The sequence below is a fragment of the Eleutherodactylus coqui genome, chromosome 2 (genome assembly GCF_035609145.1).
Source record: "Eleutherodactylus coqui strain aEleCoq1 chromosome 2, aEleCoq1.hap1, whole genome shotgun sequence".
NCBI lineage: Eukaryota > Metazoa > Chordata > Amphibia > Anura > Eleutherodactylidae > Eleutherodactylus > Eleutherodactylus coqui.
The window spans coordinates 110,920,884-110,946,342 of record NC_089838.1 but is presented as its reverse complement, the minus strand read 5'-3'; the positions used below and the strand labels follow the sequence as shown (position 1 = coordinate 110,946,342).

The following is a 25,459-nucleotide window of genomic DNA, read 5'->3' as shown; positions in this document are numbered from 1 at the left end:
GGTCAAGTCATATGCACATCTGCACAGTATATAAGTGGAATGCTAAAAAGAACACAGCCACTTTAACCATAGAGCAAACTGCACTTGTACAAGCTTTCCCCCATGCAGCATATCATCAGAGACACATTTGAGAATGCCCCATTTTTTTTCTTAAGCCAGAGTTGTTCTTAACCCCTTAGGCCACCTGCACATGGCAGGGTTTGAACTGTGGAATCCGCAAAATAGTCACGGCAATCCACAGTATTCCCCACCAATATGGTATCTGCATGTCCGCTCACACGAACAGACAGTAGCTACGATTCTCCGCTCACAGCAAAAAAAAATTAAAATTGCAGCATGCTCTATTTTTGCGTGGATTCCACACGGACGGCTCCCATTGAAGTCAACGACCATCCGCAATACAGAAGACGAAAAAACAGGGACACAAGGTCACTAGCTGGGCACAGGGTCGGACTCCGATGTGGGATCCCGCATCAGGAATCCGACCTGGCCGTGTGCAGGCGACGTTAATGGCAAACGAATTCTTCAGTTTTCTTTAGCGTTGCATTCCTAGAACCATAACTTTTTTCATTTCTCCATTGACATAGACGTATGATGGAAAAGCTGTGTTTTTAATGACATTTTAAAAACGTTGATTATATAATATTTTTTTTTTGGGGGGAGGTTGATTTGAGAGGGAAATTTCACATTTGTTTTTGCATTTGGCATGCAAAATAAATAACGGGATAGGTGAGCACAATTCCAGCTATGCCAAGTTTGTGGGGGGGGGGGTTGTTTTTTCGGTGTACAGAAATGTCAAAAGGGCGTGGGGTTTAAAGATTTGCTCGTGTTTCCGCATTCCAAGAGCTATAGCATTGTTATTTTTCCATTGGCAGAGCTCTACTCTAGAAGTGCTTGTTTTTGCAAGATGAGCTCTAGTTTACATTTATCCTTTTTTTTGGAACATATAACCTTTTGTTTGCTTTTTATTCCATTATTTTCTAGAGGCAAGATTAACAAAATCTGCACTTCTGGCATGTTTATTTGTAACAGAGATTACCTTGCAGTATTAATGTTAAATTAATTTTGCAGACACGTACAATTATGTCAATGCCAAATGTATACAGGGTTTTTTTCTTTCCCTTCAACTTTCCCACTTACAAGAAAAATGTTTTGTTTTTTTTTTGTTTTTTTAAATTAATGCATTCAAAGATCCCTAATTTTTTTTGTCAAGATTAGGGCTTATTCCCACAAGCGTATACACGCTGCATTTGCATGCCTGACAGGATATGCGCGACCTACTGAGGCATTGGTTTCCAATGTATTTGTGCACACGGGTGATTATACGGTGCATGAAAATGGTGATCCACTGAAAATAATACATATGCGGCTGAAATATGCGCCAAAATATATACTGTTGTCTTAAAGATAGTTGTGAAAAGTATAAACAGGCGAGAATATGCTAACTAGCTCAGGAAAACGTCCTTTTCGGCGATTATATGCCACGGGCGTATGACTGTAAATACACCTATGCTCATGTCAATAAGCCCCTACCGTGAGAAGGTTTTCTTGTTTTTATTTGCGGATCCATATGGTGTTTTGATCACTTTCTATTCCTTTTTTTGTTTCCTTCGAAGACAAGCGATAGGCAAAATTAGCTATTTTTGCCTTGTTTTCTGTATTTTATTATGGTGTGCACCCTGCGGGGTAAATGTACTTTTTTCCTCTGGGTCACTACAAATGCAGCAATACCAGACTTGATTTTTTTTTTTTTTTACATAAAAAAAAAAGGGAGAATGTGGAGTTTTGATTTTATTTTTCTGTTTTTTATATTTTTTTTTTTTGCCCCACTAGGGGACTTGAATATCGCCATATTTTACGACTCTTATAATACTTCAGTAAAGGCGTTGCAAGACCATCATAGGCTCCTATAGCTGGCAGACCAGGCGGCCATATTCAAGCCTCAGGGTGCCATAGTAACCCATCGAAAAACTTTACAACCACATCAGAATAGAGCCCATTAACAGCAGCTATCAAAAGACATATGGGCGGTCATCAGAAGCATAAGTTGAAGTTCCTGCGCCCCAATGCAAAATCTGTAAGAGGGGCCCCCAAATATAATGCTTTATTCATAGTACTGGGCTCCCTATATGGGGAAGAGAGGCCTTATGAGCCTCCTAAAAGTCAGGCCTGAGAGCAGCCACATCCCCTATAGTTACACCACTGGCTGTCAATAAGGGGGCTAAGTTTGGAGAGAGACATTAAAATAGAATTGGGGAAGAGTGCGTGCGCGTGGGGGTTGGGTGCGGCATAAAGCTTGGCACCGGCCCCAGCAGGTTGTTGAGGCTGCCCTGCTAAAGGGTTAATCTAGCAAGCAAGGCAAACGTTAAACCTGTGTGCCTCCCATTACAACGGTGACCAGGGGCCTCATTTATCAAACTAAAAATAGCCCTGCTGCCCAAAGCAATCACAATGTAGCTTTAATTATTTCAGATTACTTCTGATTGGTTTCCACGGGCAGCTTGACTACTTTTCTTTGGCCTCATTTATCAGTATTCTCTAAAAGCATACAAACATTTTCCTTAAAGTCGCAGGACCTAATGCTCTGATCTGCATTATTAAAAGCAAGAAAATGCCACCTTGATACAGAATATGAGTCCACCTCAAACCAGATTCCCTGTGGTCACAGGAGTCCAACCACCGTCTAGTAGAGCAGAGCTGGAGAGGGGCAAAGCAAGTTTTTCCAAATTAATTGCTTGCACATGTAGCAGCAGTAATTGCACCCAATGTCCCCATTTGTGTGGGTCAGGCCTTCATACACAGGGGAAGGTTTCTCATTTGAGACCAGAGTATAGATTTACTAGGGCAACCCAAAGATACAGTCAACACTTACGGGTTTTAGCTTTAAAAAGGTTGCTCTCACACGTTTTCAGAAAACGCAGTGCAAGACCGCGGTGTTTTCGAACGCATGCTACAGCGTTTAATGCACCCAACCACTAAGGGGAGTGATGAGGTGCGTTAAAAAAATGCACGAAAATAGAGAAGACCGTCATCAAAAATTGCAGCGCTTTGACGCTGGTCTGCGAGGCCTTATTAAAAATCAATGGCTATACTGTGGTTAGCATGGCCTTTGGGACGCCACGCTAATCACGGTAAAAAAAAAAAAAAGAGTCATATGCGTGAGCAGCCTTGGGGGACCGTCCCATGAAACTCATTGGGCGTCTAGCTTCTTTAACCCTCCACATTTAGCAGTTATCACCAGTAAAGGCCATTTCTGGCCACACCATCCCTATACAACAGGGGTCCCCAACTCCAGTCCTCAGGGACCACCAACAGGTCATGTTTTCAGGATATCCTATGGTAAGAACACCTGTGGCAATGTCTGAGGCACTGACAATAATTACATCACCTGTGCAACACTGAGGAAATCCTGAAAACATGACCTGTTGGCGGTCCCTGAGGACTGGAGTTGGGGAACACTGCTATACAACATAGAATCTGTGCAACTGACTAGATGCCCATGCAATGTATAGACTGACCATATCCGCTAGTTGAGGAGGGATGACCCTTTTAAAAGCAGATCTCCATTCTGGCTCAACTTTAGGGCTTATTCAGACGACCGTATATCGGCCACGTATTCACGCCGGCCGATATATGGCGTCTCTCTCTGCAGGGGGAGGAGGCTGGAAAAGCCAGGAGCAGTGCTCTGAGCTACCACCCCCTTTCCGCCTCTCTGCACTATTTGCAATAAGGGGAGATGGGACTGGGGTGGGGCTAAGTTCCGAGAATTAGCTCTTCCAGTCTCCTCCCCCTGCAGAGAGAGACGCCGTATATCAGCCGGCGTGAATACCCGGTCGATATACGGTCGTCTGAATAAGGCCTAAGACCCACGTCAAGAACCCCTTCTGTAATATGCAAATCCTGATAGCAAGGTATCTCCCAAAATGTATACATATAGTGTAAAACAATTACAAGTCTTATACTTTTGGCTTATTTGCCTATGGAACATTAACCCCGACAGCCTGGGAACCATCTAGAGGTTTTGGTACAGTTGGGAGATGAGCATCGATGTTCCTCTTGCAGAAGGGTTTCCCATTTTGCTCTATGCTAGGCCCACTCTAGTTGAAGATGTACTGTATGTCATGGCTCAAGTTCCAGAGCTCTAGAAATTGCATCATTCATAACCCTTTTCAAACCAATAAGGAACTTCCTTTAATTGCAGCATTGTGTTCTTGCAGAAATGTTCGCTGCATGTTACAGTGCGATTTAGATTTAAAACAGGAATGTGAAAGGCTGATATGAAGAAGTTGTAGGGAGGATTTTTGTGCGCAATTTTTTTCTCCACTTTAACAAAAAAAAAAAAACAGCAACATTGCCCCTTTAACAAGGGCAGGAGTACATTTAACACTGTTAAAGGGGTTGTCCCGCGCCGAAACGGGTTTTTTTTTTTTTCAACCCCCCCCCGTTCGGCGCGAGACAACCCCGATGCAGGGACGTACAGAAAGCTTACCGGAGCGCTTACCTTAATCCCCGCGCTCCGGTGACTTCTCTACTTACCTGTGAAGATGGCCGCCGGAATCCTCTTCCTCCGTGGACCGCAGCTCTTCTGTGCGGTCCATTGCCGATTCCAGCCTCCTGATTGGCTGGAATCGGCACGTGACGGGGCGGAGCTACACGGAGCCCCATAGAGAACAGGAGAAGACCCGGACTGCGCAAGCGCGGCTAATTTGGCCATCGGAGGGCGAAAATTAGTCGGCACCATGGAGACGAGGACGCCAGCAACGGAGCAGGTAAGTAAAAAACTTTTTATAACTTCTGTATGGCTCATAATTAATGCACAATGTACATTACAAAGTGCATTAATATGGCCATACAGAAGTGTATAGACCCACTTGCTGCCGCGGGACAACCCCTTTAAGGCTTCTTCAAATTGGAGAGAATGTTGCGCGAGTTGTCTGTTGCAAGAGACGCACAGAACTCGCACAAATATGTGCTCCATTCTTTTTAACCCTTTCCAATCCATTGTCTGACGTCTAAAGACATTCTGATTGAAGGCTGTACACAGCTCAGATGTTGGAAGACGTCCGGCAGGGTATTCTTACTGTATATTACTGGCCGCTCTATTGTCGGGGGCCTCTCCAGCATGTCCCATAACCCAGTACTGGCTCTAGCCAGCAGATGGCACCATTGTATAATGGCATAAAGAGTAAGCCCCCTAGGAAACCCTGAATCCAAAATTGGATTGCAAAGGGTTAATGGACTTATTCACAATAGCAATTTCCTCCCCTTTCCCTCACAGCGATACGGCGAGGATAAATAAAAAAAGTAAAAACACAGCATTTCTCTATCTTTTGGTGTATCCATTGCAACACTTCGCCCATTGTTTTCAATAGGATCTTAGAAGACATGGCATGCAGTGGAATGTGCACGCGAGCACGATTTGAAGGGATGTGAGGTTTCCAATTGAAATCAATGCAAAACACTTGTGCTCTACTGATGAGCCTGAAGATCGCAATTTTACAGAAGTGATGCGAGGAACATCGCGCTCGCTTGTGTGAATGTAGCCTTAGGGGACTGCTCAGCTTCCCTATGGTTTCTGTTTAAGCAACATGTATATTTTTCCCCCTTCCTCACACTAAATATTACAATAGGGCATTATAATGGACGCACAGGAAGGTTAACCCTTACCAATCCACTGTCTGACGTCTAAAGACATTCTGATTAAAGGCTGTACAGCTCCGATGTCGGAAGAGGTCCTCTAGCGTATTCTTACTGTAGATTACTGGCTGCTCTGTTGTCGGGGGCCTCTCCAGCATGTCCCATACCGCAGTTCTGGCTCTAGCCAGCAGATGGCGCCATTGCATAATGGCAGCAAGAGAAAAACCCCTAGGAAAGGGTTAAATCTTAAGGATGGTGAATAAACTCACCTCTGCATGTGACTGGCTTATATTTTGCGTTAAAGGTAGGACCAGACCAATGTGGTAATGAAATAAACCTCTTCCTTGACAGGCTGGGATACCATTTTAGCACCAAGTAAACATTCATATGCACACATATTGTGCAATTTGCACAAAGCAAACTTTAGAATGGGTTTGAAGGAAAAAAATTTTTTAAAAAGACGCACACAACTTTTCCTTGCAAAATATTTAATTTTTACAAATATTACAGCAATATTCCACATAAATAGAACATTAAAAAAGACAGCATTTATCAGCACCATAGTTGTGCTGAAACTAATATTTGACCCATGTTACGCTGGCAGTGGCTCACCACCAGCAACCCGGCAAGCAACTGCTGTAATTAAAGCCGCCCCTTTTCCAGAGCCATCTTCAGACAGACGGAAGGTAACCTCACATTTTGGGGCCAGCATCTTGACAGTCTTCTTAACCACTCCAGCAAAGCTGTAATGAGAGATGTTAGGAGGTCAAATAATGTAACATATTGGTGTGTATGGGCGTCACACCATACATCTGATTAATGGGTGCAACATAACATTATTATTTCATAGCCTACTGACCAGCTAAAGCCAAATATGTCTGGTACCGTTTGGCCTCATTGGAGCGACATCACCTGAGACTTTAAAAAAACTCGACAAAAAACGGGCATTTGCTAATATTTCAGAAGAGGCGCTTCAAGCAGACCTGAGAAACTTCATTATACACATTTCTCAAAACAAATGTACTGCACGTTAGGAATCGACAAGGACAAAAAAAATAGCCGTTATCTGTACAACTTTTAGCAACTGAACTCCAAGTCACAACATCTAGATAGAGGGTTGACTCATTGTTCTCAGAGGACCACTAAATTATTCCAGTTCTACAGTCCAGCCAAGCTCCAAGCACAGCGATATAAATGTCAGTTTTACATTCCAGCTAAGGATTGCAGTATAAATAACCTATTTCAGAAAACGATGGATTACAGTCAGGATATTCAGATATAAAAACTATATGACCAAGCCTGGAAGTGCCAACAGCCACCGTCCCCAGTGGTGCATACACAGGAAATGGGCATAGTAGAGACTCTACACTTGGCTCTATTAACTACTCTAACATTTAGGACCTCTCAGTAGAGTGGATGGGAATAGCACATGACTATAGGATCAGGCTACACACGGTAGGTTTATGGCATTGGTGCAAATAGTATAGGTCAGAAATGCAGAGATTAAAGTTGCATTATTATTAGTGTAGCCAATATTTCCTTGCTGGACTGTCTGTCTAGACCAGACCTGGGCAAAGCACGGCCCGCGGGCCACATCTGGCCCGCTGAATAGCTCGGACCGGCCCGCAAAGAGTGTCCTGGTGACTCACCAATGAGTCCGGTGTCAGCAACGGGAAGCAGCGAAACTATGCACTCCGAAGCCTTGTCCATTTTGTTCACTTCTGTGCTGTGCTAATAGTTATTCAGGCCTTACTTATTCAAGCACCTCTACCAATGACGTAGGCTTGAATAACTTTATTAAACAGCACATAAGTTAACAAAATGGACAAGGCTTCGGAGTTTGTAGTTTCACTGCTTCCCGATGCTGAGTAAGTGATGCCACTGTAACTTCTGAGTGCCAGGATGCTCGTTGCGGACCTTGGGGAGTGCCAGGACAATCGTTCCACGCTCGTCATTGGTAAGTGTCAGGACTTTTCCCTTTGCATTGTAATTAGAATAATAATACTAATAATATTCACTTTTTAATCTCTCTTCTTGGGGCAGCTCTCTGTGCCCTCTCCTAGGAGCATACTACTGTGTATTAAAAAAATCTATTTTCCGAGGTTAGCTGTTAACCCTTAAATATGGCGGCTAACATTAAAAAAAGAAAAATTGATGCAGAATGCCGAGTTTTTAACAAAGAATGGACTTCTAAATATCTATTTACTGAAACCAAAGGTAAAGCTGTGTGTTTAGTTTGTGGAGAGCAGATAGCTGTATTTAAAGATTACAATTTGCATCGCCACTATGAGACTAAACACGGAGAGAAATACAAGAACTTGACGGAGGCAGAGCGGGCACGGGTATCTGAAGATTTGCTAGCAAAACTGCAAAGTCAGCAAGGATTTTTTAAAAAGCTTCACTCATCCAGGGATGCAGCCGTAAAGACCTGCTTTGTAGTATCCTACAAAATTGCAAGAAACAGTAAGCCATTCTCCGATGGGGAGTTTGTCAAAGAATGTTTGGTGGACTCTGCAGCGCTAATTTGTCCTGAGAAAAAAAGAAACATTCGCAAATGTGCCCCTCTCCAGGCGAACTATAACGAGACGGGTCGAAGACATAGCGGGGAATTTGTTGGTCTGGCCCTCTAAAACCATTCCAATTTCTCATGTGGCCCCATGGGAAAATTAATTGCCCACCCCTGGTCTAGACAGTAGTGTGTGCATATACAGTAAAGGGAAGTCAGAAATTTCAATATTCCAGTACAATCTCCAAAACTGGATGACTTTAGAGACCCCTGATGTACAAAAGAGGATGCATACAGTCTTATTTCCATATATAAAGTTGCAATCCCATCTTATCTAGACCTCCCGCAATACAATAGACCCATTGCTAAATTCCTGCCCTCTGCGGATACCGTTCAACTCTACAAAGCAAAGTTAAGAAGTGAGCTGCAGGAAGGAAGGGTTAGCCTTTTGCATCGGCTCTAGCAATGAGTGTTAAAGTGAAGGCCTATGAGGATTCTCAGATTTAAAGCTATATACATGAGGGCAATTATTTAATTTTTTTAGTTGTTCCATGTGAGCCACTTCCAGTTCTGTCCTTCAACCATCTACATGTGAAAACAATCAGGACAGATATTCTGACTTCTGTGTCTTTGCCTCCAACACTAGAGAGGAAGGGGCATTGAAACTGTTAGAATGTCTTACTTTTACACATTGGATACCCATGCTGTAAGAGCATTACAGTTATTAACCTCTTCTGTCTAGGATCTTCATCCAAGTCTCTTAAAGGGGTTGTCCCGCGCCGAAACGGGTTTTTTTTTTTCAATCCCCCCCCCCGTTCGGCGCGAGACAACCCTGATGCAGGGGTTAAAAAAGATCACCGGACAGCGCTTACCTGAATCCCCGCGCTCCGGTGACTTCTTACTTACACGGTGAAGATGGCCGCCGGCATCTTCTCCCTCCGTGGACCGCAGGGCTTCTGTGCGGTCCATTGCCGATTCCAGCCTCCTGATTGGCTGGAATCGGCACGTGACGGGGCGGAGCTACACGGAGCCCCATTGAGAAGATAAGACGACCAGGACTGCGCAAGCGCGTCTAATTTGGCCATTAGACGGCGAAAATTCGACGGCAACCATGGAGACGAGGACGCTAGCAACGGAGCAGGTAAGTGAAAAACTTCTTATAACTTCTGTATGGCTCATAATTAATGCACAATGTACATTACAAAGTGCATTAATATGGCCATACAGAAGTGTATAGACCCACTTGCTGCCGCGGGACAACCCCTTTAATGGACTAGAGAGGTCAATCTAATCCTCTACCTATTATGAGACATCTTGTCTTTACAAAAGCAGTAAACTGACAAACTGTTTCCTGCCCATTCCTGAAGGTTGTGCCAACTGCTACAGAAGCGTAATATTTTGTAATTATTTTTTTTTGCATAATGCTTAAAAGAAAAAGAAAAAGAAAGTACCCCCACCCCCTCCACCCTTCCTAATGTGAGTGTCCTTTTAAGCCACTCTAAATTGTATTAGATTACCAACATTAAATGGAAAGTTTCCATCCACTTACTGGGGGTGCAGCTTGTACAAGGTTCCATCCACTCCTACAGTAATTCTGAGATGCTCGAGGCCTCGATTTTCTCGGATCTTCTCTACAACAGCCGCAATGCCGGAAGCACATAACTGACCGGCTCTTCTAGACACGGTGGTACAAACTTCTTTTACTAGCACTGTGTCATCACATGTGCTCTTCAGACCCAACTCTGTTAGAATGGAGCGCACCTGTAGCAGGCCAAGGGTATCACTGAGGAGGAGAACAGATGCCCATTATACCTCAGGTACAAGCCACAGAAAAGTAATTTACTGCTGGCTAGTTTCTTGGATTTGAATTGTCAATGACAGAAAAAGAAGAAAAAAAAAGCCATTACTGATCTTAACTTTTGATTTGCTTTTTGGTGACAAATGGGACTTAAAAAAAAAAAAAAAAACCACACCACTTAAAGGATTTTTTGTAGCCATACCAATTTGCGGCTAAGCCCTTCTGCAGTTGCTTGCCACTGTTAAATAGCTAGTGGAATTAATTTTCTATTGGGCAACATGTTATATCTTGCAATCTGAAGGATTAATCAAAATGTATTGGCCTCAATATCATTTTCATATTAATGTTGGGTTTTTCCCAATGTTGTAGCTTTACAATATGCATTTGAATACTGTATAACAGCAGCTGTCAGACATCAAGGTCTAGTGGTAGATCATATACTAATATGTTCCGTTACAAGAAGGCGCTGTAACAGTTCTCTGTATCTCATTAGTCCCAGTAGTTCTTACTACGGCACTTTTATCTCATACATCTCCCAATGAACATTTATTTTCTACTTCAATGGAGATTCAGGAGTAAAGTTCTGTTAGCAATTAGGAGCAGCATGCATCACGTTTCATGCATCTAGGTGCATTTTGTATCAAAATTCATTTCTAAAACCAGTTTGAAATATGCATTAGTAAAAGCCAAAATCACAATAAAAGTATAAATTAAGTAAAGTTATGTATAAAAATGATAAGACAGAAATCAGTAAAGTTTGGTCTCCTTCAGGCCACATAGAATATAAAGACATACCTTTCAATGCTTGATAAGAATTTAGTAGGGAAGAGTCCATTTGTGTTCAGTTTTTCAGAGATTTTCCCACCAAATAAGACCTTCTCTTGAGTGAGTTTAATGAGAACCTTGCACACGATCTCTCCCAGATACATTCCACTGATCATCTTCTCGTATCTGAAAGAGGATGCGGCACAAGTTACTTTTACCAAGCTGGCTATACCGATAGCGTTACTTGACCATTCATCTTATCTTTAGCTCCATAATTCCATGCAGCTTAGTTTACTTATAACTCTATTGAGGTTGGAGCTCCGTTTTTCTCTTGGACTAATGGGTCAATGTTGTGCAGGCCATATTAGCATTAGTGCTTTTCCAGACCAGCAGTTCTGCTGACTACAACTGCTAGAATCATAATTGAATGCCTCTGCTGCTCAGAAGGTTAATCCTACCTAGGCTTCTTTCACACATGGCTGAAATGAAAACTACAATATGGTCAAACAAGTAATTGCATTTTTTTTTGGTGCGATTTTAAACCTCCATTTAAAAAAAAAAAAAAAAAAAAAAAAAAAAAAGGGCTTGGACAGGTTAAAATACTTCTACTCCCATTACACATCAGGCAGTAGCCAGGCCAAAAGACACTTCCACTGCCCACTGATAAACAATAGAGATGAGCGAACGTGTCCGTTACGGACACATCCGCACCCGGACACCCGCTTTAGCGAACACTGCAGTGTTCGCGCGTAAGTGTCCGGGTGCCGCCGGGGGGCGGGGAGATGCGCGGCGGCGCGGGCGGCAGTAGCGGGGAACAGGGGGGAGCCCTCTCTCTCTCCCTCTCCCCCCCACTCCCCGCCGCACCCCCCCGCGCTGCCACGGCGGCCCCCGAACTTTTTCGCCCGAACACCGAGGTGTTCGCAAAGTTCGGTGTTCGGGCGAAAAAGGGGCGGGGCCGAACGTGTTCGCTCATCTCTAATAAACAACTAATGTCTATGGCCAGATAAAGGGTTCATGCACACCCTTTATGGCGGTGCTATCAGTATAAAGCTGCACAGCCTCAGCGCACTGCAATACAAACTCCACCGAGCACAATATGTATGGAGCTAGGTCAATCACTGGGAGCTGTCACATCACAACTCTATAGACACTGTAGATAGCCTAGTGCTGGGCCATGGAATCACAAGGGATTGGAAGCAGTGTATTAGCCCTTTTATGCAAAATTGTGCCATATGCACATTTTAAAAAAATCCTATGGTTAAGCGTGCACAGTAACCTTGTAAGCCAAAAGACTATTTCATGTGCAAATGTAGACAATTTCAGAATAGGATTGAAATACATAAGATTTGATAATAAACCTTTGTTTCTCAGGATTTATAGAGTTCTTGTCAACATCTTGATCAAAAGTAGTAGTGATATCATTCAGGGTCCCGTTGTCTCCAAATGCTCCCCACTCCATATTAATACACATTTGTCCATCATCTCCATCCAGCAGCTCCACATTTTTCATTTCCTCCATGTAGCAAGCATTAGTCCCTGTACCTGTGAGAAGAGGTGCAGCAGGGGTTATCCGAATTGTAGTGTCCTGTGGCACTGCTCCGAGTCTCCCCTTTAACACCACGGACACAGACTTTCCCAGAATGTTTATGGGAGGTCACAGGCTGCTGCAGCCAATAGAGCTCAGAACTCGATCACCAAGCTCAGTTATTGGCTGCAGCAGTCTGTGAAGTCCCATAAACCTGGCAGGACTGCAGCCTATAATATAACACCAGAGTGCGGGACTAAGCACTGGAGCGGGGAGAGTATAAGTATTATTTTACTGCATACAAAATGGGATTTATCATTAAGCTTTAACTCAAACAACCCCTTTAAACAATATTGAAAAACAGTTTATATCCTATAAGGTGAGTCTTAAACAGGACACCTGGAAATGACCTAGGGAGAGCAAACGTTTGCCTGCATGCCCACCTACTGGCCTTTCCGTGTTCCAGTTTGCATATTGGAAGAGTTCTTGCTAGTTTCAATTGCAGAAAGTAAGGGATATTATGTTGCAGCAGTCCATTTAAAGAACATTTGTCACCTTAACTCCTTCATGTCCACTATCTGTATATATGCACCCTAATTGTTGAGGCATTGTGCAGCCAGGGTGTATAAACACACACATTTTCCACTTTAGTGGCACATCTCATTGCCTAGTGTTCTGCCAGTAAAAAGATTGGGCAGGCACTGTCAGTTCTAACCTAATGAAGTGACGGAGTTGTAATGATCAGCTCTTCCCATTGATGATGCGTTAATCAGAGTACACATTTGGTATTTTTATATACAGCAGTGCGAGAAGATTTTATTTTTTGCATAAGTTTGCTTTATCAAATTAATTTTATATATATATATATATATATATATATATATATATATATATATATATATATATATATATATATATATTATTTTTTTCCTTCCTCTCCCTACCATTTCTTTTCTAATTCTAAATTAAAAGAGATGCTGGCCCTGTTTGGGTAACATAAGAAAGCACAATCTAGGCAAAAAGAAAAGCGCAAATAAAAAGTTAGCCTTTAGAATGTATAGTTTTTAAAATATGAAGTTTTGATGTGGACATTTAGGCATTAGAGAATCAAAAGTCTCAATTATGAAAGGATAGTATTGAACAGGACAGACTCCTCGGATGGAACCACCAGAACTTGGAAGTTCCATTACACCAGTGAAGAGTGGGTTGTACATGGAATTCCATACAAAGTGACAATTTATATAAAGAGGTTGGATGATTGGCCACCTACTGTTTTAATCTGGTCAAGGATCCTCAGGGTAACTCCAAATATTACTCCACACATAGTGTGCAAAAATCCTGTGTACCGTGTGGTACAGTGTTCCCTAAAATAGGCTGTAGGTGCCCCCTGTATGTTGGCAGCTGTAGATACTAGTGAACTACTGGCACCAAGAAAGTTATAGAATTAAATAGATGGATACAAGACGCATCACTAAAGATCTTGAATATGCTGCTTAAGTTTTAACATTGTGCATCCTGCAACCTGTATTTAAAAGCAACTTGCAAGCTAGAAAAAGTTGGATGACTTGTGTTACAGTACACCATACTGTTCTCATATTGATCCATTATACTACATCTTACCTACTATCAGGCCTACTTCACAGGCCGGATCATCATAGCCGCAGGACATCATTGTTCCCACAGTATCATTCACAAGAGCTATAATATAGAAGTCAGAGTTCTGAGAAATATATAGAACAAAGTCAATCACCTGGGAGGAAAACACCTATGAGAGACAGAAAGTATATACACATCAAAAATACAGATACCCGTTTCCTGATAGCAGCTTCTCTGAGTAGCCCGACCACATCATTTCCTACACATCCTGAAGCACTGAAACCCTTTGTCCAGGAAATCAAGATACCCTATTTAGATGGAAAAACAAAATTAAAACATGACTGCACGATCGTAAACCCTACACACTGGTATTCTTTGCCATTTACCTGATCCAGACTGTTCTGCTTGCATGGAAAGGAGAATGTAAAACCCAAAGGCAATCTCTTCCCTTGAAGATTATTTTCTTTTTGAAATTCTGTGATGCAATCCACGATGTGATCAAACAGCTGACAAGAGGATCAAAAACAGCTAATGTCATTTTTTTTCTCGTTTTGTTTTAAAAGAACACCCAAGACCAGCAAATACAAAGTCCCATCTACTTTCATTGATCATACAGTACTGCCATAATAACAATTAGTGGTGCACATGAAGAGATTTCTATGTTACCCAAAGACCAAAATTAGGCTTCCAGACTGACACCAAGTTAGGCCGTTCAAGACAGAAAGATCTGGTATCTGTCTTCCTCAATGTCCTTTCCATGACTTTTGTGCCACAAAAGTAATAGACTTGCCCTCTACTACCAAGTCTGCAAACAAGGGGGTGCTTGAGTTGCAAGCACTTAATCCAAGTTTCTATAACCCAATAATAAGAGCATATACCAATGAGAACTTTCCAAATTTCAAAATAATTCTAGGTTCTTCAAAAGCTAAAGTCAAGCCTCTTTTGCTATTTGAGTAATCTAACTTAGGATTTATCAATCAAGTCTAAAAAGTTACTAATTGAAGCAAGCAACAAACATGTCATACCCCTTCTCCAGTTCCTTGGATTACTTCAGTGGATAAGGAGAAAGTCTTGCTTAGCATTTGTACTCCTCCCTCATTTCTGAGGCCCACATGGGTATATAAAACCCGGAAGTTAGTTCCTCCCAAGTCAAGAGCTAGAAATTCTCCTCGTTCTACAAAAAAGATCAAAATTAGCTATTTTTACTTCTGCATAGATGTATCTGAAGTTTCCTTTAGCAGTTACCTGTTCCATTTGGAGTAGCTCGCACAAACGTAGGAAGCATCTTCACAATAGCTTTAGGTTGTGTCGATTTCTGAAGGCCAATTTCCATTTCTTTATGCATGCGTTTTTGTACCTCCTTCAGTTTTGCCTGGGTCATAATAAAAGGTTCTAGGATTTTATCAATTAATTGTCTTTGGTCAGCAAGCCGTTGTGCTACAGCTGTTACAATGGCTGTGCCTTTCCCACTACCATCCTCAGACACTAGAAATTTAATTTGGCAATCTGGAACCAACTTCTTCAGCGTCTGATGCAGATGTTCAGCAAACCTGGAACACAAAAAAGATACAAACTTGTCATTTTAGCAACCACAGTTCTGAAATAAAACATGGACAGTAAAATCTGGACTTCTCTAGTTTGGAAGCTATAATCAACAGAATAAGCTAACATTTTTGTTTACCTCTACTGAGTAGGATATTAGTTAGAACTTCTAGGGCTATGCTTGGTTTAGTTTCTTAATTTCTTCTGTAACCAGAGCTCAGCCATCAAGAACATGCCATACCTCTAACACCTATATAGTTGCACAATGACCCAGCAATAGAGATGAGCGAGCACCCAAATGCTCGAGTCCGTGTTATTAGAGTCGAGCTTTTCGTAAAATTCGAGACCTCTACTCGAGTAACGAACCTCATTGACTACAATGGGAGACTCAAGCATTTTTGTATTTGGGACGCCGGGTGCCGAGCCTCTCGCCAGCCAGCCAGATTTGCCAAGGATGCGCGCTGCGTCGTGGCGAGGAGGGGCCAAATAGGCACGTCACAGTGGGGAGGAGCCAAAAACTGGGGCGGGGGGGGGGGGGGGGAACACGGCTTGATGCTTGTTCGAGTAACGAGCACCATCGAGTACGCTAATGCTCAAACGAGCATCAAGCTCGGCAGAGTATGTTCGCTCAACTCTACCCAGCAATTAAAAGAGTTCTACGCTAGCTGAAAATGTAGTCTGCACCATCCTACTGTCTATTCCATTTAATCAGATACACAAATTTACAGTGCAATAAGATTTGTGCTTTCAAATCTCCCATCCAGTTGTAGTGGGGGCGGCGGGATGCAGAGTTTACAGCATATGTCACATTTGAAATTCCATTGTAGAAATGTGGGTTTTCCAGCACATGTAACGCGCCAATTTTTTTTTTTACTTGTTTGTAACATAGTATGTAAGGCCGAATGAAGACAATGTCCATCTAGTCCAGCCTGTTATCCTCCTGTGCTGTTGATCCAGAGGAAGGCAAAAAAAAACAAGAGGCAGGAGCCAATTAGCCCTTTTGAGGGAAAAAATTCCTTCCCGACTCCCTAATGGCAATCAGACTAATCCCTGGATCAAGAAAAATACTCATCTCCAGTCTTATAATTCTAGCCAAAAACAAAAAATTTAGGCATGCGTAGGTGTAATAATTAAAACATAGCCTTTAATTAAAAAAAAAAAAAAAAATAATATTATATATCACATTATATCTCTATCTAGATACAAAATCACATACATAAAAAGGAGATCATCCTCACCAGTTCAGATGTTATTAGCCAGGCTCTTCAAATGGCCCAAAATGGTAGTTTGTGATGAGAGGTAGAAAAGCCAGTAGATAGAGGGACAAAGGACTTGCCCTGGTATGCCCCATCAGGTGCCCCTATCCAGCTTTTCCACCCTGATAAGAGTGTCCCTATGACAAGATACCCTACTACATCACTAACAAAACATCCCAGTCGTCCCAACATATTTTGACCCTCTCATTAGGGTCTCCCCAGGGAACAGATAGAGGAAAACATTTATACTTCACAGTAAAGAATGGTTTTAAACCAAACAATATCCGCCATTAAGGCATCAAGCAGATAAATTGATAAATTGTGTTAAAAATGCTGCAGATCCCGTACTTGGCACACAGAGAGCTGTATGAATGTGTTTACTAGCAAAGCTTTAGTATTACATTGAAGAGTACAATACAAGCCAGACTTCTTAGCATCTTACTTTGGGTTTGTCTTGTAGACAGAACCATCGACTCCCACCGTGATAGGCCCCATCGGGTCATGATGATTATTCTTAATGCGGTTGGCAACTGCAGCAAGTCCAGCAGCACACAACTTTGCAGATCTTGTGGACACCGCACTGCACACACATTTTACCAGTACACAGTCTTGTTCAGTTGGATTTAATCCCAAAGAAGTCAAAAGAGCTTTAGCGTTTGATAGACCAGAGTCGTCACTGCACAAAATAGAAGATGCACAAGTTTTACATTTACAGACCAGTAAAAAAAAAAAAAAAATGCACAACCAAAAATGGAGAGGAATAAAGGAGTGACTGCAGCCTAATGAAAAGTACGTTAAAACACTTACTTCTCAATCTCTGACACATCTTTGGTTTGTATTGCTTCTTTGGCAAGTAGTTGAGATGTTGTAACACCACCAAACAATAGTCCTTTATTGGCCAGTTTAATAAGTATCTGACGCACAATTTCTCCCATGTACATTCCACTTGTCATCTTATCAAACCTGCATGAGAAGAGAAAAGGGTAGAAGATGATACCATTAAAGGGGAAGCAGCCATTATACTTGGTTTCGAGTTCACTTTTCAAGGTTCGTTTGGTGTCAGTGAATAGAAAACGCATTATTTGCATCCATGTGTTGAAAACATGTCCCAATAAATGTCCTGCTCAGATAAGTGAGGATTTTCTTCTAAGAGCACAGCAGTCCATGCCATAAAGCAAAAAACAGCAATACTTGCCTCTCTTATTTCCATAGAAAGAAGGCCCTCCTGGTCTGTAGGGACAGTGGAAAACAAGCGACGGCTGCAGCCAGTCAGGGGCCACACTGTTACCATTTAGAACTTCAGGAATTATAGTACCCAGGATGTGAGCGCTGATGCCAGGATAATGGGTGGCGATACTGTGGCCTCCGATTGCCTGCAGTGGTCACTTGGCTTCCGCTGTCAGTACAGACTGAGAGGGCCATGCGAGCTGTGCCATTTGTTGGAGGAAGAGTAGAGGCAAGTATTGCTTCTTTCATTTTTTTTAGGACATGGACTTTTGTAAAAAAAAATAAATAAAACGAACAACCCCTTTAAGCTACTGAAGAAAAAAAATTAAAGTAAGGTTTTCGTTTACAGACAACAAGCAGAGATCTGGATGACTATAGAATTAAAACAGTGTACATTAGATATCTTTAAATGAGGCAGATGGAACCATACCTGCAGTGCAGTGCCACCTATTGGAAGGCAGTATTTCTGCAAGTCAATGTTAGACTCTTTATACAAGCCCTGTAATTATGACTGAATTGAAAGCATGAATGGCCCTATAAGTGTCCTCACTCCCTCACCTTCTAGGTGCACTCACTAAAGTTGAAAAGATAGCAATCCTGACCTTAGATACCTGTATAACCCTTCAAAATCCATTAAAGTTACAAAATCCACTAAATTACTTACTTTACAGTAAGAGCTATGAGACTATGGAACTATAGCTGAGGACGTGGTGATGGTGAACTCACTAGGTGTTCAAGAGGGGTCTGGACACCTTTCTTGAGTGTAAAATTATACGTTATAGTCACTGACTAATTCAGAAGGGTCGTTGATCTGGGGATTATTCCGATTGCCATACTGCAGTCAGGAAGGACTTAAAATAAGACGATTTAGCTTCTACCCCATGAGGTTTTTTTGTCCTTCCTCTGGATCAAAAGCGGGAAAGTGAGCAGGGGGAGACAGAGGGGTGTGGGGCAGTGTAGGAGGTGGTTTATTGGCTGGATATAGTAATTTTAGGCTGAAAAAAAAAAAACAGACTTGTTAATGAGTGTACAACTGGTTTCACATTCAATTAGCAATAGGCTTTCAGTGCACTACTGGGAAAAACATGGAGACTGTTAGAGAAAATGAAAACTTTGAAAAAAAAAAAAAAAGAAGTAAAAACTTAGTAAGGACCGGAGACAAGCCTATAATAAATGACTTGTAATCTCGCAGGCTCTCACTAAATTAGCTCCCCACACACCTTTGTTATTCTCACGCCTTTGTAGAGTTAAAATTAGTTATTAGAAAAGGATGATTTTTGAAGGAGTTTTTTTTTTTCTATTCCCATTCTTGCTAAAAGCATTCCTTAGAGGAGATGGGAAACCTTGTTTTAATTCATTAAAGGAGCGGCTCTGTCCTATACTTTGTTTCTCGGTCTGACCACTCGCATAATTACATTTTCTTTTGAGGTTAACACAGAGATGTTCCATATTAGTAAAGTCTGCAGACAGCAAAGTTCTACACTACTTAGATCACTTTGCTTCAGTTAATTGGAGATCAACATCATATAGGAAAGGTATAAAACATGAGCTGGGAATATAATTAGCCGTTAGATGTTCAAAGACTTTCTAGTATATTATTCTCCATATTTGAAGATCCAAGTTTTGTAATTTTGTAAGCCCCTTGCAGTTTGCACTGAAAATATCCAGATTCTCTCTTAGAAGGCTGGGTTGATATAAAACAAATTCTACATGTGACTAGCTAGCTTTTAAAAAGAGAACCTGGTCTGACAGATTTTCGACTACTTAAGCCCCCTCATAGGTTTTGGTCTACTATAGACGTCTCTTGGGGAATTTGAAACAAAACGGCTGCCAACAAAGAGCATCGTGTCCTTGATTTTCATGTCTACCAGTGTTAAAGGGCCGGCCTCACATGAGCAAGAAAATTGTGTGTTGCGAGATGCACAAATATGAACCCTATTCTTTTGAATGGGGTCATACACATGAGTGATGTTTTCCTGTGCTCTTTTACATGCAAAGTCTAAATGGAAAAAAAACATAAGATATAGACTAGTGGCAAGTTATAGGCTTCAAAAACATATCAGAATGGGGTTGCTGTCTGCAGCTATGCTGTATTATGGAACCATTACTGTGTCAGTGTCCAAATCTACCAGTGAATCTCCCTCACTGGTACCCTTTTTAAACCATACCACTTTCACGATATCTCAAAAGATAAAAGGGTAGGGAGGAAAGAAAAAAAAGGGCCAAAAGCCACACCCCTTCCAACAATGAAAAGACTGAAGACTTTTAAAAACATGAAATAGTAAAAAAAAATTAAAGTGTTCTGTTCAATGATTATAATGCGTTTCGACTTTTGCCTACCTTTGCTTTCCAGGTGCATGGGACGCTTTGTCGATTTGCTGGTCGTATTCTGTTTCGATATCCCTTAGCCCTCCATCATCACCAAGTGCTCCCCATTCCACATTAATGCACATTTTACCTTCATCTCCTTCCACAGCTTCCACATTGCCCATGTCCTCCATGTAGCAGACATTAGTACCAGTACCTGAGAAAGTTCAATATCAAATTGTAACTTACAGATTTAATGCTTCTAAACTGACTCCAAATATTCCTCCAGGGAACTTACCAACAATAAAGCCAACCTCACAGCTATGATCTTTGTAGCCACAGCTCATCATTGTCCCAACGGTATCATTGACTATAGCAATAACATCAACTTTAAAGTCCTGCAAAAATCAGTGGCCAATTAATTTACCACTCAAGAACCAGTCTACTACACATAGTTACATGTATTATACTCACCCCCCGCCTGTGCACGGCATCTTTTAATAGCTGAACCACGTCTTGTCCCTCCACACCAGAACAGCTAAATCCCTTGGTCCAAGAAATGAGAACGCTCTGTATAAAGGGAACAAGTTATAGGATTACACCTGACACTGGGAACATTCGATGGAGGTTTAAGAGGGAATCCAAAGACCACCACAGGGTTCCAGAACAAGTGTGATCCTTCAGAGAAATGTAGTATTGTCCAGGGTTAGAAAAACATGGATGCTTTCTTCCAAACAGTGCCATCCTTGTCTTCTTCAATAGTGATGTAATGCAACTACTGAGCTTGTGAGCAGCGAGGCGGATCTGTAATAGAAGTTGGGGCTGCTGAGAAGAGTAGTGATCCAAGATCGGACATGGTGGTTACGGACCATTGGCTACATCATGGCCTTTGCTCTGGACTGCTGTATTCTGATTAGACCTGCTGGAGTGAGTGCTCCATAAGTAGAGACTCCTCCACCTTCTTCTGGTCTATAGACCGCATCAACTGCTCACTGTGATGATCTACCATAATGTTACACTGTAGCCAGGGCCAAGAGACAGTTGCCATTAGTACAGGAAACCACATTTTGAAGTTACATTAGACGCTTCTGTTGCTACCAATAACTGCCAAGCACTGTGCTAACATTTCGAGGGTAACCACCAAGACTCTACACCCTACCATGCACTATAGCCACTACGCTAACGGCCCAAAATCTAAATAAACCATGGTTCAAGTTGAATTCAGCCAAGTCAACTCCCCGTGCCCTTTTCAAGCAAGGTGCCTTGTTTAGGGACATAGCCGACACCAAACTTCTGACCCTCTCACATAAACCTTGGGTTTACACAAACAAATTCTAGTCAAAAACGTAATATCTGCACCTACTGTTCATTACTAGAGAAAGGTTTCTTTGCAACTCTGAGTTTTCATAGTTAGGTCAAGCAAAAACTCTGCACATTAGGTGGGCATGCAGTAATGTCATACACAATATAGTCTTACCTTGTCTAGCTGACTCTGCTGGCAAGGGAATGAAAAAGTGAATCCAAGGGGAAAGATTTTGTCCTTGATTTTTCTTTTTTCAAGGAAACGGCCAAGACATTCAGCAACGTGATCAAACAGCTGTAGGGACAGCAGGAAAGTCAAATACTAACTTCTGATATTTTCATATTTAAATCTCAATACTGAGCATAGACTGGGTCTATATATTAATACATATATGCATACACACAGCTCAGCAGAGGTGGAAAGGCTGGGTGAAAAAAGGTATGGCCAAGTTAAACACTCTAGACCAAAGACTAAGGCAGCCAAGCTCATATTGACCAAGTGCTACAAGTTGCCCTGGAAGCTTAACAGAGACCATAACCATCAAGCTGTGTGCCGAATATAAATTGTAAACACCAAGCGACTTGTCACCTTTTGTAACAATTACACCTTGTACCCCAGCCACATTACAATTCTGCTCCATTGAACTGGGTCATGTACATCTCCATTACCGTCTCATCTTTGAGTGGCTTATGGTAGGGCCAATAGACGCACACAAAAACTGACCCTCATATATACACACTGGGAAGAGCTCCCACCGTATGTCAAATATATCCATAGCCTTTAACAGTATCTGGAAGAGGCTATGGCAACAAATTTAATTAAATCAAGAAAAAAAAAAAAATAAATAACAGACAGCCTGCAGTCAAAAATTCATATTTCTATAGCGAAATTTATATTATATATATTTATATTTATTATAACCATAGAATATACGCTGAATACAATATGCGAGTTTACAGAATTAGGAGATACTTCTCCCTTAGGGTTTATTCACATGGGCATATAATCGGCCAGGTTTTCATGCCCCAGCCGATATACACTGCCCCTCTGATGCATTGGTTTACAATGCATCAATGCACAGGAGTATCTCAGCAGCATAAAAGTGCCCGGTCAGTAGCTCCGGTGTCGGCGGCAGCAGCTGCATTGAGTCCTATGGGAGCCAATGACAGCTGCAGGGGAAGGGAGGTGACTAAACTCCTTCCCCTCTCCGCCCCTTGCTTCTGTTTGCAATGGGAGGGGGCAGAGCTAAGCCCCGCCCTCCCATTGCAAGGGGCAGGAGCTCAGCACACTAGCTCCCGCCCCCTCCCCTTGCAGAGAGTTAGCGAGGGGGAGGGAAGGGGAAGACAGCTTAGTTCTGCTAAGCTGTCTCCCCCCGCCCGATGGCGTATACGCTGCCCCATGAATCACATGGTAGCATATATTGGCCATCCGTTTTCACAGCCGGCCAATATACGCTGGTGTGAAGTAGCCCTTAGAATGTTAGCATGTGCAATTGCTAAACTGTAAGTCATTGACATTCCACCATTACATTAGCTTAAATGTTGTGAAATTTGGAGTCATTTCAAGTGTCAATGTACACAGCTACTTACAAATTACTACAAAAGACACACACACACACACACACACACACACACACACGATAAAGAATGGCATTTTTGTCATCAAGTTTAGGATGCCAGTGTGACAGTCCCATTTTCCTGCAGAGACATGTCTTATACAATGCTACCTTGAGGAAACCAATTTTTCTAAACGAATAAAAGAAAAATAAGTGTGAAAGTAAGAAAAAGGAATAAAACCTCTTGCCGAATGATTACTTAATCAGCATCTGTGATCATTTTAGAAGCAGTTTACTGTAATAAAGATGTACCAAGTCTCTAAATATTACCTCCATTTCCCACTCTGTCAGCTGAGATCAGGAAACGTATAAATCTTTCCATATTTACTTTCTCTGTGTATCTGATCCACTTCTGGTTTTGGCTTTAATCAAAAAAAAGTTGCAAGATGCTGATCACATACACAAGTGCAGCCGAGTAGGCCTTTAGACCCAGGTCACGCTTTACATTCTAGGTGCAGCTTTTTCATTAAAATCAGGAGCAATGTATGCCTATAATATGATAATTGCTCCCTATGAGACACAGTACGAATGAGGCCTTAAAGTATATTCACACGTCAATGTGCACTGTAGACACCGATTCCAGGCGAGAGTGGTTTGCACAGTTTTGTAAGAGGAGAAACGCAGCGGGCCGATGTTATTTTTAATGTAGGTTAATAGGCAGTTAGAACAGTACACACTTTTTGTGGAATTATTCTTTACTTTAGTAACAAATTTTGAGGCCTTTGGGAGGGGGGGGGGGGGGGTTGGGATTTAAAAAAAAAAAAAAAAAGAATCTGTGTTAGATTTTTCCAACAGAATGGCAAAAAAACCTACGGTGTGAACAAGATCTTAGGGGGGGGTCGCAGGTTCAAATTTGACAACATCTGCATGGAGTTTTTATATCCTCCCTGCGTTTCATAATCACCTTCATATTACACAGCGATTTACATCACTTGATATTTTCTATGCCCATTGGCGCTCGCCTTCTATATTCACCTATTAGTATGTTCTTGGAGTGCGGGTGGAAACCCATACAAACACAGGGAGAACATACAAATTCCATACAGAGGTTGTACTTGGTCAGATTTGTACCTAGGATCAAAGCACTCTGAGGATAAGGATCAGTACAGTGGCTCAACGGTTAGAACTGTTAGGGAACAGAGAATATACAAACTCCATGCAGATGTTGTCAAGTTTGAACCTTGGTCCCTAGCACTGCAACACTGCTAACTATAGATGAGAGAGTATACTTGCTAAAGGCAATTGCTCGAGCGAGCATTGCCCTTAGCGAGTACCTGCCCGCTCGAGACAAAAGTTCGGCTGCCGGCAGCGGGCACGGAGCTGCGGGGGAGAGCGGGGTGGAACGGAGGGCAGATCTCTCTCTCCCTGTCTCCCGCCCGCTCCCTCCTGCTGACAGCTGCTACTCACCGCGGGGGTGAGTATCGGGGGAGATACTCGTTAAAGGCAATGCTCGCTCGAGCAACTGCCTTTAGCGAGTATACTCGCTCATCTCTACTGCTAACCGTTAAGCCATAGGACAACTACCGCCATCTTTTTCTTCACTTGGTTTGGCCTGGATGACCTGCCTGAGGTTTGGGTTTGCTATGAACCAAACTTGAAGCAAAGTTTCACAAGAAACAGGGTTCAACTGCTTTGGTTCACTCAACAACAACTACCAGTGGTGCATACTGGCCCATGCAGATATACTTTTGTGCTGACAGAGAGCCCATATGGTCACTAGATGCATTGCTTCCGGGGGAAAATAATGTTGTATATACAGATTCCAATGGAACAATTGTTGACACACAAAGGCCAGACTCACATAAATGGGGTCGGATTCTGCAGCGATACACCGCGGAAAGTAATTGCAAGTGGTCACGGATAGGAGTTTTTCTGCGTGGATGTTCGCATATGCACAGCGTATACTTCGCACAGGAAAAAGCTCGCAGATAGGGAGACACCAGAACGTAGTACAACATCCCCTTAGGTGAGATTCATTCATTTTCTCTCTCACACCTTCCAGAACTAGCAAGCAGAATACAAATTCTAGCTTTTCTATGCATTTTGCTTGCTAGTTCCCAGCGATTGCACTGCTCATACGCAATATTAATTGTGCAAGGGCGACGGAACACATGTTCCTTCAATAGAGGCTGCCAGTGCGGAATCCACGCCAAAACACAGCATGCTGCGATTTTTCTTCCGCTCACGAAATACGCAATTCATACCCATGATTGTGAAGGAAAATTCTAAAATAAGTGCCTTTCAATGTCCACAGTGCATCTTACGCACGGACGCCGATTGCAGAATCTGCAGTTACAATTCGTTCATATGAGCCCCCCCTTAGAAGTAGAGACCTCATGGATCATTAATGAAACCCTATTATGCTTCTGCATAAAACAATTC

The 25,459-nt window shown here is 42.2% G+C and overlaps 1 protein-coding gene across 4 annotated transcripts in view; it reads right to left on the bottom strand.

The window, feature by feature from the left end:
• Positions 1-6,108: 6,108 nt before the first annotated feature.
• Positions 6,109-25,459, bottom strand: part of HK3 (hexokinase 3) — an 82,957-nt gene continuing 63,606 nt past the window's right edge. For all 4 annotated transcript variants that reach the window (XM_066591337.1, XM_066591336.1, XM_066591335.1 and 1 more), the window contains exons 5-19: positions 21,637-21,756; positions 20,634-20,729; positions 20,458-20,557; positions 20,193-20,376; positions 17,433-17,588; positions 17,068-17,301; positions 15,073-15,377; positions 14,853-15,001; positions 14,214-14,333; positions 14,040-14,135; positions 13,852-13,951; positions 12,065-12,248; positions 10,737-10,892; positions 9,693-9,926; positions 6,109-6,380 (exon numbers count right to left, since the gene is read on the bottom strand). In XM_066591337.1, the coding sequence (XP_066447434.1) occupies positions 6,230-6,380; positions 9,693-9,926; positions 10,737-10,892; positions 12,065-12,248; positions 13,852-13,951; positions 14,040-14,135; positions 14,214-14,333; positions 14,853-15,001; positions 15,073-15,377; positions 17,068-17,301; positions 17,433-17,588; positions 20,193-20,376; positions 20,458-20,557; positions 20,634-20,729; positions 21,637-21,756 (2,385 nt within the window). In that variant the 3' untranslated portion in view covers positions 6,109-6,229. The remainder of the gene's footprint in view (positions 6,381-9,692; positions 9,927-10,736; positions 10,893-12,064; positions 12,249-13,851; positions 13,952-14,039; positions 14,136-14,213; positions 14,334-14,852; positions 15,002-15,072; positions 15,378-17,067; positions 17,302-17,432; positions 17,589-20,192; positions 20,377-20,457; positions 20,558-20,633; positions 20,730-21,636; positions 21,757-25,459) is intronic.